The 13,714-nt window shown below is 41.2% G+C and overlaps 1 protein-coding gene across 1 annotated transcript in view; it reads left to right on the top strand.

Annotated features, from left to right (window-relative positions):
- Positions 1–13,514, top strand: part of LOC109316554 (cyclic nucleotide-gated cation channel beta-3-like) — a 48,435-nt gene extending 34,921 nt beyond the window's left edge. The window contains exons 9-12 of the mRNA XM_019544782.1: positions 811–929; positions 6,486–6,632; positions 10,495–10,672; positions 11,430–13,514. Coding sequence (XP_019400327.1) covers positions 811–929; positions 6,486–6,632; positions 10,495–10,672; positions 11,430–11,654 — 669 coding nt within the window. The 3' untranslated portion in view covers positions 11,655–13,514. The remainder of the gene's footprint in view (positions 1–810; positions 930–6,485; positions 6,633–10,494; positions 10,673–11,429) is intronic.
- Positions 13,515–13,714: the final 200 nt, after the last annotated feature.

Genomic DNA, 13,714 nt, shown 5'->3' with positions numbered 1-13,714 from the left:
ACGTTCCCCCAGATCCTGGTGGTCACCCCTGATAGACTTATAGGTGGCCATCAGATCACCCCTGAGCCTACGCTTTTCCAGGCTAAAGAGTCCCATGTCTCCATATCCCCATTCTTATTTCATAGGGATGTTGTGAGGACTGTTAATGTTTGTAATATATACCTAGGTATCCTATCACCCTGTCCTTTTACCTGTTAAATTACTTTGTTACAGCTGCATTTCATTATGTATTCTAATTATATCAATCCTTTATATCCAGTTAAAATCTTCGTCATCTGGGTACTAACTAAACAGATAGCAAAATCTTCAATTGGCTAGTAAATATACAGGAAAGAGTAGGAGCTTTGGTTAGTTGATTATTCTTGATATTCCTTTTAAGTTCTGTAAATGATGATTAGAAATAAAAAGGCTGAATTACAGCTAAGCACAACATTCTTCATAAACTGTCTTCTGTTAAATATATTATTGAATCACTTCAGATCCCATCAGAATTAATTCATGCCAATGAAAGCTAACTAGTACAATGTTAATTATATGGCCACTTTCCATAGATGGCACGGATTTCCTTACTGATGCTGAATCATAGCTCACAATACTTCAGTAGGTATCAATATTAGTAGGACTGCATCTGGAATAAGGTGTTACTCAATGAGAGTTGGGATATCACAAAATCATCTTTCTTTTTGCATTAAAGTGGTAAATTTACATATGACAAATGGGGTTGGTTAAGTTATGTTTGTCAGATTATTCAAAAAAGTGTTTGTTAATTTGCTGAAACTCAGGAGGTTTCTAATGTATTTGTGCATTCAGGGAGAAATTGGCAGAGAGATGTATATCATCAAACAGGGAGAAGTTCATGTTCTTGGAGGCCCTGACAGCACAAAAATCCTTGTTACCCTGAAAGCAGGAGCAGTATTTGGGGAGATCAGGTACTCCTATAACTGTTTTTAAGTGCTATTTTTTAAAGTTGATCAAATGCTCAATGTAAAAATCTGTTTTAAGACTGTAATTCCACAACTGTGGTTGTCATTCAGTAAGTAAAACATTTAGCGAATAGTATTTATTTCATGTAACTTCTTCATAGTAAGCAGGATGGCTGCTGAAGGGAAGGTATGATAGAGGGATGTGAGCACACAGGTTGACAAAAAGAATATCTGACTTTAAAGTTTTCATGATGTAGATAATTGATTAAGAACTGCTGGGGTATGAGAACCCAAAAAGACAAATACCAAGGAAATGAAAGTGTGCAAAGGAAAATTTAATGGAATCATCAAGAATACATTTTCAAGTAGTGAGATCTGAGAGGGTGAATAATGCATAATGAGTGTTCTTAAACTGGAACCAGACAAAACTCGCTGGACCATTCTAAAAGAATAATTGTTCCATTTTAATTGTTTTATTGTTTGTACAGTGACATAAGATGCCTTCAAACACCAGGGCTAGGGACAAAAGTTACACATAAACCTGTTTAAGTGATCAGATACTGGTTTGAACCTGTAACAGAACAGACGTTCAGTGCACATAAACCAGTTTCAAAAGGGCTGAAATGGGTTTAAGATAAACCTGCTTGAATGTTGTATCAGACTTAACTGATTTGGGTCAAACTGGTTTATGCAACTTCTGTCCCAGACCTCTTCCTGGTTTAAGTTAACCAGAGCCTAGCATCCCAGCATGCTTTTCAGCCCTGAGCTGGGCTGGGCTGTGTTGTCTGCTCCAGACAGCAGAGCTGGCTCTGCCCCTCCGCTCTCTAGCCGGAGCAGCGGTGGGGTGTGGCTAGACACCGACTGGCATGGCCTCCTGAGGGATCGCAGCTGGGGTCTGCCTGGCCAGGGTGCAGCAGCCCCTGTCAGGCCCCTCATCTGCAGCCTGAAGCAAACAGGGAGAGTGAGTGGCATTTAATCTCCCCCCTTGTCTCCTGTCCCGCCCAGGTCTGCCATTTCCTGCCCTCCTGACACCAGTGGCAGGTGAGGGAGCGTGGCCAAAGCCGGCCGGCATGGCCCCACCATCCACCTGCCTCGCCAGTGCCTGGGACTGTGGGGCTGAGCCGGGCTGCCCTGTGGGTGCTGCTGAGCGGAAGTGGAGGGGCCAGTCCAGGCTGGGCTGTGGGGGCCAGGCCCTTCCCAGTGGGCTGCAGCTCAGGCAAGGCTGTGTGGCCAGGTTGCTGTCAGCCCCCCATGCCCAGACCGAATGCGGCTGGAGCGGACCTGAAGCTGGTTGGGCAGGGCCTTTTCCAGTGGCTGCGGTTCTGTGACAGCCCGGTCTGGCCAGGTAATGGGCTGTCCGGGCGTCTTGGAGGGACTGGTGGGCCCCATGCCCAGCAGCCACCTGCCATAGCTACCACCACGCCCCATCCTGTGAGGGGAGCAGAACTGCCCTGCTGGGCCAAGCCAGCTTCCCCTCTGCCCCCCGCCAATCAGCTGTCCTCCAGCCTTGCAGCTGCTGCCGAAAGGAAGGGAGGGCTGCTCATGTGTCCCTCAGCTTCTAGCCTGAGCCCCTGCAGGCCTGTGCTGCATCCCTGGAATCAAAAGGGAATGTATGTTCACTTGCAAATCAATTTAATCTACACAGGGTTTTAGACTAACCTGCAAAGACTGAATCAATTCAGGCTCTGGCTTTTTGAATGTCTGTTGCTAGCCCAGATAATGCAAATGAATTCTTCTTTTTACTAGAACACATGGAGCTAAAATAGCAAATTATCTCAGGTTATTTACAAGTCTAAATATAGATTTAGAAGCTGAACCTCAGATGCACAGGTTTTAAAATGCTAGTGAAGTATATTTTTAAGAGGAAAAAACAAAACAAAACAAACACCTGGCAGTCTTTTCTTTTCCCTTTTTTTTGTGAGAGAGAAAGAGAGAGGAGTCTTCTTCACATACCACGTACATTTTTCATATTTTCTAATTAGTTGCTGTGCCAAATATATTAACTCTTTTGTGTCACACAACCTTCTTATTAAAGCCCAGCACTACGATTAAGCCTGTTCACCTCCTGCTGAGGTCTGCATGAGGAAAGTAATAACTGAATCCAGGTGCTGTTGCATATGAACCTTGATTTCTCCCAGCTGCCACCCTGTTATTGTTAATCCCCTTACTGTAACTTTAATCCACCTTTTGAAAACCAGTAAACAGTTATGTGCCAGTTTTAAATGTCTCCTTTGCTTGCAGCTTTCCTTGTTGTAGTGGAAGTGTGCCAATTTATTTAGACATGAACATAGTACTTTGCCAATGCTCAAATCTGCAAGTAGCAAAAACCTGATCTAAAGTTTCTCATAGAGACAGGGTTTTTTTCAGATAGAGGGAAATAAAACCATACCAGCTGTTTGAGAAAAAGCTATTATTCTAATCAATTCTTCATGACAGTATAAGAAGAGAGCAATAAAACTCAAAATACTGAATTATAAACTGCGAGAAAAGGTTAGGAATCTGTCATTGTTTACTAATGGGTAGATAAGGAAAAAAATCCCCAGACATCCAACCTCGACCAATTTCTCCTATTATTTCCATCACTCCTCTTTCTTTTAGGGAATTTTCCTCAACTGAAAAAATCCAAAAAGTCAGAGAGAAGTAGCTTCTTACTCTTCACTTACCAACTTTTGAATTAGGCAATGGGATGTCAGACAAACTCTGATCTATTCTTAAGTAAGAAATAATTGTTAAGAAAATGGTTGGCCTCATTTCCCTTCCTGTATTTCAATGGAAAAAACAGGGATATTTTCACTAATTTTTCTAAAGTTGGAAAGGATGGGGATTCAAACTTTTGAATCAGCAAAAACACTTCAAGGGGGTGCTTCCATGAAGTGTGCGCAATAACCAAGGTCATATTCCCAACACACAGTTACTCTCTCTGCCACTGTCATCATTACAGTAGGAAAAATCCCCACCAAGTGATAAACATATTTCCTGACAACAGCGTATTATCCTTCCAGGGACACTAATAGACAGCGCCCAGGTTGGGGGCCCCAGCATAAACAATAGGCAATGAATTGATCTGAGGAGGAGGAGGTACTCATCAGCGGGCAGATGACACCAGATTTGGAGAAAAATTGCTCAGCATGTCATTGGGAATCCACATTGCCTACATGCAACATGCTTGAAATAATACATTTCTACAACAGGTCACTATAAATACTGCCAAGATGCTCCAGGTCCTGTGTAATAGGAAAATTAACATGCATTCCATAACGAATTAAATCAGCTGAAATTCTGCTGTTACACATCCACCTATCTTTTTGAGTGATGTGTTGCCAATTCCCAAGAGAAAAAAAGTGGCACTGCTTTTAAATACAAACCCCAAACAAGCTCAACCCATTTCAGAGAGGGGAGTGGGGAAGCTTATCAACCTGAGACTCTCAAAAACCTAAAGTAACTTTTTAAAAAACAAGCCCAATTCCTCTTGTAATAAGTGGACTTGGCAACACTGCCCATCAGGATGGTACTGAACTTTGCTGGTTTCCTTTTGATCTCTGGTTTAGAACTTCTTTACATGAACATATCAACAGCTTTCCCCCTTCTTTTTAAATTGGGGGGGAGGAGGGGACGGGAGAGGATTCTTACTATTTAAAAATGCGTATAAATTATCCTTTAAAATATTTCTCTGGGAGAAGAGGAGGGAAAAGAGTTAAGGTTCATTTCAAGGACTTACAAACTTTTAAAATATATTCATGTTTTTGCTAAACTGCATGTAGGGGCTAATTTCAGTCCTGTGTTTAAATGGGGCCTTTTGCTATCAATATTAATTCTCAACAGATGTTACGCTTGTCTCTGGATAAGTTGTGCCTGTGTTTTTGCCAAAACAAAAATATTCTGGGATTGGTAGGTACATACAACGTCCTTCTAACTGGGGTTTAGTGAGTGGCTGAATAAAGTGCCACCTTTCTGCTATTGATTCAGTGATGTTATCCTGATGTAACTGTGCAGACATACGCTGCAATATCCTGGGATAAACTATTATTACCTCTTATTCAGGAAACTATTTTTGGATTTACCTTGGGACAATGGACCTGGACATTTGTATGCTTGCATTTTGTCTCAGGATAAATGCAACATCTGTTTGCAGCTGAGGAAATTAGAGACAGAGACTAATTTATAGGAACTGACTTCAGATTAACATTTTATCCCTATTATCACACACCTAGAAGAGGAAGGAGTAATCACACACAGCCATTAAAAGATTCTCTGAGAACAAATCATGCCAAACAAGCTGGATTTCTTTTTCTGACAGACTGACTTGGATGTACAAAAGACATGTGGTGGACATAAAACACCTGAACTTCAGCAAGGCTTTTGAGACAGTCCCACATGGCATTTGCTGCTACACGGGACAGCAAAGTGAATCTATGAACTTTGTTTGCTGAATATAAGAAATTCCTTGCTTTGTATCTGTAGAAGTATATAAAATGTTATTTGGATATTCAACTCCTCATGCCTGACTCTTGTTAGCAAAGCATCTCTGTTTTATCACTTCCAAAACAAACAGCTGTCTCCTTCAGACAGACAATTCACAAGCTGTCAGGGGAAAAGACCTCCCCCATACATGCCACTCAACCTGCCCAGGTCCAAACATGGAGTGTGGTGTGTGAGAAAATCTTCAAAGTCAGGGACAAACAGTTATTCATGTAAGAAACATAAAACTCGCTGAGGGAGTCATTCAGTTAGGGTAAATGACTCTTTCTATAATTTAGCTCGATGATTCTTTATTTCTGAGGTTGATGTTTTCAACAATAAAAATGAGGCAATGCCAAATTATGTGGAACGTAGGAAACTTTGAGACTAAATTGGGTGACAGGCTTGAAGCAAGGGGCAGCTGAGTGGTCTTTTTCTATCCAAGACATGGATTTTCACATTTCCAGCACTGCTAGTACAACAGTGACCATTTCTGAGTTGGGATCTACTGAAATTGTGATTTTGCAATTTTTGCAGAAACTGTGAAATCGGTAGGTCCCCTGCAGAAAAGTGCAGGGACTAGGAAAAAGTCCATCAAACCAGGGCAGGAAGGGAGCTACAAACAGAAAATGGCAGGAAGCCCTGGCGTGCTGAAGTACAGGGTGGGGGGAGACAAGGGAGATTTTTGTGGTGGAGTGTGGCAGCTCCCCCCATGCCTCTGATTGGCCAAGGGCCCCAGAAGTCCCACCCCTCCCCTAAGAGTGACAGATGAAGAGGGACAGGACTTCCAGGGCTCCTTGACCAGAGGCTGGGGGTGGGGAGGGGCTCACTGTGTTCCACCACAAAAATGGCAACCGGCACCATGCTTAGACCATGAAATCGGGGGGCAGTTGCTCCCAATTCAGTAGGTCCCTATTTATGAGCTGATGTTTGCCTACTTAACACAAAGCTATTTTTCAGTTCTTCAGGCAGACTTTTCAGATTCTTAGAGAAAACACCTTGTAAATGTGAGTGAATGTGAACTGTTTTCACTGTATTCAGTGAAAAACACCTGGAAGGAGACTTATCACTTATGCCTTATTGTCAGTGTTGCTCTCGTTACAGTCTGTTAGCAGCAGGTGGAGGAAATCGACGGACTGCTAACGTGGTGGCACATGGATTTGCCAACCTTTTTATTCTAGACAAGAAGAGCCTCCATGAAATCTTGGTGCACTATCCTGACTCCAAAAGGATCCTGATGAAGAAGGGAAGGTGTGTGTCTGGCAATTCCAACAAATCCTTTCTTTTTTGGATATGGATTTAATAATTTTGACCAATAGACACTTACATACATTCCTTAAGAAAAATCAAGTTGTTTATTGCTGGATGTGGACTTATTCTGATAACTTTGTGTGGATTTCTCATAGCAAGGTGGCCAGTCCCTTTCCATGTGGTATGAAAACCCAGAAATGGTTCAGAAGCATTAACAGGACTCCATGTACCCAACCAGAACCTTGCCTTGTCATGCAAAGGAAACAACAGGATACTGTACAGTGGTTGTCAGTTACAAACCAGATCTTTAAACATGCAGTTGTGTGTATATAATTAGGTCTACAGATACATATATTTTACAGCCATAAATTGATGAGCATTTCTGAAAGCTATAAGACATGCACAAACAGGTTTAAAGTTAAGTCTGACAAGAATGTGCTCAGATTTGGGTGGTGTGTGTGGGTTGGTGCAGAGATTCCAAAATGTATTTAAGTGTCTCCAGCTTGTTTTCACTGCACCTCTATAATTGTCTACTTCTCCTTGGGTTTGGGAGGCCTGGGAGCAGTGTAAGTGTTGCTCAGCCATTTTCAGCTGCACATTTAATAATGATTCAGACCTCAATGCATTTTAAAAACCTACAACTTTGCTATTAAATTTTATAAAGGTCAGTACAACCAGCAGTCCAGCTATGAACAAATCATGAAAACAAGGTCTTGTAGACTGCATTCAGAAAAGACTCAACTAAGTCCAGCAATACGCCCCTGGGGGTCACAAGAAATAATGGCCATAAGCTAGCAGAGAGCAGATTTAGACTGGACATTAGGAAGAACTTCTTCACAGTTAGAGCGGCCAAGGTCTGGAATGGGCTCCCAGGGGAGGTGGTGCTCTCCCCGGCCCTGGGGGTCTTCAAGAGGAGGTTGGATGGACATCTGGCTGGGGTCATCTGAACCCAGCACTCTTTCCTGCCTATGCAGGTGGTCGGACTTGATGATCTATTGAGGTCTCTTCCAACCCTAACACCTATGAATCTATGAATACAGCACTGGCAAACATTTAATGCTTTTATAATGCTTGGACTACTAACCTAGTGCTATTTACTGTGGCTTGGGGTTGGTATAATGGCCCACGCACTTCTCAACTTGCATCTACCAGACCCACAAACACTCCAAGAGAAAACAGAGAAAAGCACAGGAATGACATTTTAGTAAGGGAAAAGTTCCTATGGTTGGGTCTACTGTGTTGAGCTCCTTCCAGTCTTCCAATGAATTACTCCCACTTATCCCACTCAGACACAATTGCTTCCCAGGAACCAGAGCAGCAGAGATAAGTAGCTAGTGTGAAGGAAGGCCCCCTGAGGACTGGACTCTGACTTATAATGCAGTGGTGATGAGTGACAAATTAATTCCATGTCAACTGGAGCTGATTCAGGCCCCTAGTAGAATAAAGAGCAAGCTAGTTTTCAGCAAGCTAATACCAAACTCCAACATTTAGCTGAAGTTAAGAAGGGAAATGTACTTAGCCACTCTTGAGACCATAACATAAACAAGTATCTGGAAAAGTTACAAGTGAGATTCTTGCTACCCAGAGGACTACTGCTCACAGATTGAGCCACCAAGCTTAAATGGTGGATAGGAAGATGGGGTAAAGGAGCCACTGTGATGCCTGTGAAAGGTGGAGAGGGAGGCAGAAGAGGAGGAATTCTTGGATAAGACCACCAGATCATGGTAGGGCATCTGCTTCTATGGCAGATTTCTTTGTGCTGTGTAGACTTAGGAGAGGTTAATTTTGAAAAGGGCATGAGGCCCGCTGCAAAACATACTATGCAAAAGTCTGTGTATACAGCTGTTTTCAGTAGCTGATTGTCCCAAACAATCCTCTATCCTGTTTCTTGTCCATCATTTACTTGTCCATCATTCATTTGAGAACTAATGAATTCTCCACTATTTGTTTCTGGATTCCTGCCATGTGTCACAGCTTGTCAGCCTCCCTTCACCAAAACATTACATTTGCATGTGGCCAGCCATCCTTTTTGAAAATCCTAGGTAAGGACACAAACAGGAGATACACCTAGATATGCGCTGCTTAGATGGAGATTTGCAGTTGTGCAAGATTTTGGAATTAAGTCAACTGTTCTTTCATGAAAGGGCTACAATGAAATATTTTAATAGCACTGCATTGGCTAACAGTGTCACTCTTTAGACCAATAATTCATTATCTAAGAGTGAATTACTGGTGTAAATTAATCCCTGACATAACTGAACTGAGGTAAAAGGCACTTCTCTGAAGATAAATTTGTCCCACTGTTTGCTGGCTGGTTATTTGCAGTGTTTTTAGTAGGCTGTGGGAATTCATCATATAAACTGGCATTTTTTCAATTAATGGCAACAAAACCAAAACAGAAAATGCACTCCTCAGTCCCTGTACTTCAGGACTTCAAGGCACAAACACTAGAAAGCAATGACAGCAGCATGGGTCCCACCGCATTTTAGAGTACTAAAATAGTCCTGGGCTTCAAGAAACCAAATTTGTGCAGCTCTGTACAGATGACATTTGGCCCACCAACTGTGTACTCCCTTAACAGGAACTACAGCATGGTACTTAGCTCCCTGTCACTGCTTCAACCTGCTATCCCAAACTCTTACCTGTATCTGCAGTTCTCTTACATAAACAATTTCTTCCTTCTGTTAGCACAAAAGTGTTTGCCTTGCACATTCTTGACAAAACTACTCACTGGACTGTAACTCCATCATCTTTTTACCAGTAATCAGGCACAGCATGGAACTGGGAGAAAAATGAGTTGTCATTAAGATACTGTATCTCACTGGCAATTCAGAAGCTTTCATTTCATCTTCTAAATGACAATTTAGTGAAAGAGACTGAAAACAAAGGCATCAACCTATCACTTCCTGACCAAGCACCCAACAGGGACACATGTTGCAGCATAGTACCACACGGTCTTAGAAGAGAAGGGCTAGAAGATAGCTCTGGAAATCAGCTAGTTTAACCCTCTGCTAAAGTGCTTGTTCCGTTTGTTCCTAGAATTAATAAACAATGCTGTTACACAAGTAAAGGTGTGTTGCCCTCCCAAACCAAGAACACCTTAGCCTGTGATAAAGCCCCACCTCTGCAAGGGTTCTTAAATACACTTGAGAAGTCCAAGAGAACCAGGCCCCCTAGTACAGAGAAAGGCAAAAACCACCCAAAGTCCATGTCAATCTGACCATAGAGTAACATTTTTTCCTGCCCCCAAATGCAGTGATCAGTCTGCCCCTGAGCAGTGGGGCAAGACCCTTTAACCAGCAACCTTCAAGATTTTAGTTCCAGCAGGAGCACTAGTTCCAGCATTCCCTAGTTAAAATCTCCAGCCTTGGCTGCACCCAACATCCGATGTTTTTGAGGAAGGCAACCCCTATTGCCCCCTGCCCCAGCTTCCACGTTCATGGAGCCTATGGGGAATTCTACTAGTAGAGTGAGTGTTCAGCACCCCCAGGCTATCTGCAGCACTGGCCAGAAGAGAATTTTGGCCTAACAATATGTTCAGAGGCAGTAATGGAGAATATACTCTGATACACCTGCTTCTCATTTTACACCACACAACCACCTTCTTCTTTTATGTGACCTTATTTAAAGTATGCATAGAAGAAATGGATTTCAAAATTCAGAGAGTAGTCAGTAGTCTGCCACAGAGTCATACGCTGCTGAAAGTCACCTCGTACAACTTCCCACCAAATTTTGGCCACTCTAAGTTGGGAAGAAAATGACCCTGAAAAACTTGCTCTAATTTGATAAGTTATTTTGAGCATTTTGAGCATTACACCTGATGGATCTCACTGCTGTATGTTCTTATCTATTCTGCCTATAGGGTGCTGCTGAAGGAGAAGGGTAAGACTACTGATGGTCCAAACCAGCAAGCAAGAGGTTTGGCTAGCTTATTTGGCCCCAAACCCCAAACTCCTAAGCTGTTCAGAGCACTACTTGGAAATTCAAGCAAAGGCGGCATTGGTATGCTGCTCAAGCTGAAGATAAAGCAAGCAAACCAGGTAACACTATAGCAAATACAGTAGGCTCTTCCAAGTGCTCAAGAGATAAGCAAGGAGAAATGTGGGCAAAAAGAATGGATGACTAAAGTCAATAGCAAAATGACTTAGGCCAACTGAAGTTAATGGCAAGACTTCCATTGTATTATTGCTATTCAAAAGTATGGCCCATTACTGTATTCACATTGTGTGCAGGAATAGAAGAGGCGGCAAAAAGAAAAAAGAGAAATACAGATAACAAGTGACTGTATAAACTCTGGAGCTATCTGAATTTTAAGAATATCCTGACGCCTCTTGAAAACATTATTCTAACATGACCAGCACGATCTGTCTGATACCAGGACATTGCCTACCTTGTCCATTCAAACTTCTCGCTTTCTTTTCTCTTTGTGCCAAACAGAAATTCACTGTTTCACTGAAAATGCAGTTTGAGGAGGACAGAAACTATTCAGGAATTTGAAACAAAATATTTTGATTTGAAATTTCAAAACAAACTGTTGACATTTTCATTTAGAAATATCTTTTTTATTTGGTAATACAAAAATGAAACCAAACTTTTAAGTTGGTGTGATACAAAACATTTCTGGTTGACACAAAACATTTTAATTTAATTTATTCATCTAAAATCTTTCTATTTTAATTCTGCCTGAATTTTTTTTTTTTTCTTTCAGATTAGCAACTCCCCATTTTTAATTAGAGTATCCATGGCATAATATATGTCTCCACACACTATAAAGAAATATTTAACTCCTTATTGTAGGAAAAGAAACCTGACCCAGAGGAAAAGAAACCCAAGGCAGAAGCAGAACCCCAAACCCCAAGTGAACAAAAGGAAGAGCCGCTTGCAAATTCTCAGCCTCTACCCAACTCGGGTTTGCATAGAGGAATCACTAACAAGTCTCTTATTGTTACCATGTCTCCTTCCACCACAGCAGGAGAAGGAGAGATTCTTACTGTTGAAGTCAAAGAAAAAAAGCAGGAGTAGACAGTGGATTAGTCTATGGTTTAATCTAGAGTTTTGCTGAAGTCATAGAGAACACAGTGTGGCTTTCAACTTTAAAAAGGAAAATTAGCTTCTTCCTCCATTTTAGGGACAATTGGGTAAAACATGTATGTACTTTGTCTCTAGACATTTTGTGTGTAAAAAACATCATATTTCAAGTCTATTTATTTCTCATTTCTTCCATGCTGTCACTTATCCTTTACTCTTTACCCCTACTTTTCCTTTTCCCTCTTCTCCTAGTTTTTTTATCTCACTATTTTTTCTCATTTTTTTAAGTCTTTATTTTCATGTGGTCCTTTCCTATTTCCTCTTCTTGTTTCCAATTATAATTCTCTACCTCCTTACTGCATTAATATTGCTGAGATTGTTTGTTTCTTGTTATTTTTCTGTCTCCTCCTTTTATATTGTTAGTACGTGAATTGCTTTTATAACCCACATGGGCTCACTTTGAATACTGATGATCAGGGTTTCATGTGTTTAAAGGCTTTAATTTGGTCTCCAGGGGGCAGAGAACCACCTAGCACAACTATCATCAATAAGTCAATGCAATCAACAAAAAATTCTTACAATCAAGAAGCTCTTTACATTGTCTGTTGGCTCTTATCTCACATGTTTTTTAGTGTATTCATGCCCAAATAGGAAGCGGTAGTTAGCTGTGTTAGTCTAAAGCCAGGCAGAAGGCAGGGCACAGTGGTGGTACATCAGAGACTATTTCAGATGGACATAATGTTTCTTAGGTGACAACTCAGATGCTTTGATTCATAAACGTAACCTCAATTCTAACTCTGAGGTCATACAATCTGAAAAAGTCACCTGTCACCTACAAAAACTTTAACCTTTCTGAAGCTGTTAGTTTCTAAGGGCCCTAGCAGATGTTACATCTATGGCAAAATTAACATGTTAGTCACATCATAAATTGCAACATGCCACAGATTCAGTGAATTCATGGTGTGATAAAATGGAAAACCAGCTACAAAGATGTTCCACTTACAATATTATATGTGGAACATCTTTGTGGCTGGTTTGTATCATACCTTAAGTTGAAAATGTGGCATGTATCACAGACATGGGAGTGTCCTATGCTTGATACCCAACAATCAACTGATCATTGGTATGAGGCTTGAAGACTTGAGCTGATTGTCACAATCAGACATGGGGCATGCCTGGGATCCAGGAAACAGCTTCCCTTTGCCCAGTTCCCAGAATTGGATTGGGGACAGTCCTGGGATCCAGTTTGGTCCTAGCAGTCCCACAACTGGGATCTAAGGAATATTATGCTCCATCCCAGAAGTGACAAGTTTGGCATGACAGGACATGGGATTTTTAGGATAATATTCCTCAGATGCCAATCATGCCGTGGTATTAACTTCTGTTGAGGGCATAGGGTGCCACCCTGACCTGTCTTATACCCAAATATAGAGTCACGTTGTGTAACTATTGACTTATATGTTCTTAATACTGTGCAACAAGAACTTTCCTTGTTTATATACTAAATATTTTTTAATAAGAATAAATGATCTCTCATGCACAACAGGGACATAATCAGATTAGAAAACTGATACAGAATAATTCATCTAATGTACATGATAGCATCTCAGCATAATTTCAAAATTGAACACTGTAATATTCCTACTTTGCAAATGAGGCCTTTTGAGTCTAATAAAGATATGCTCACCGATTTGAATATATGAGTTTCATATTGTTCTGCAGTAAAGTCAGTGTTAGCCCGTGTGATGTAATACAGACTGTTAAAAATATGTGTTAATGTTCTGATGTTGCAGCAGAGATCTGACCCACTGCTGTAAATTCAAGTGCTGTCACAGAGCTTTCAATAAACAGTGCTATTCCATTCTTGTCATCTCAGAATGAAGTTTTATCAATCACATTGACATGCATCATAAAGTAAAGGCTGAGTCTGTGGCAGAGGCATCATTGCACAGCAACAGCTGAGCATAATCAACAAATATATTTTGTAAAATATACAGCACTGAATGCAAGGCTGTTCACTCCATCAAGATAACAATGCAATTTCTGCATAACTT

The sequence above is a fragment of the Crocodylus porosus genome, unplaced genomic scaffold (genome assembly GCF_001723895.1).
Source record: "Crocodylus porosus isolate Cpor-Errol unplaced genomic scaffold, CroPor_comp1, whole genome shotgun sequence".
Classification (NCBI taxonomy): Eukaryota; Metazoa; Chordata; order Crocodylia; family Crocodylidae; genus Crocodylus; species Crocodylus porosus.
This window is presented reverse-complemented; position numbering and strand designations above follow the sequence as displayed.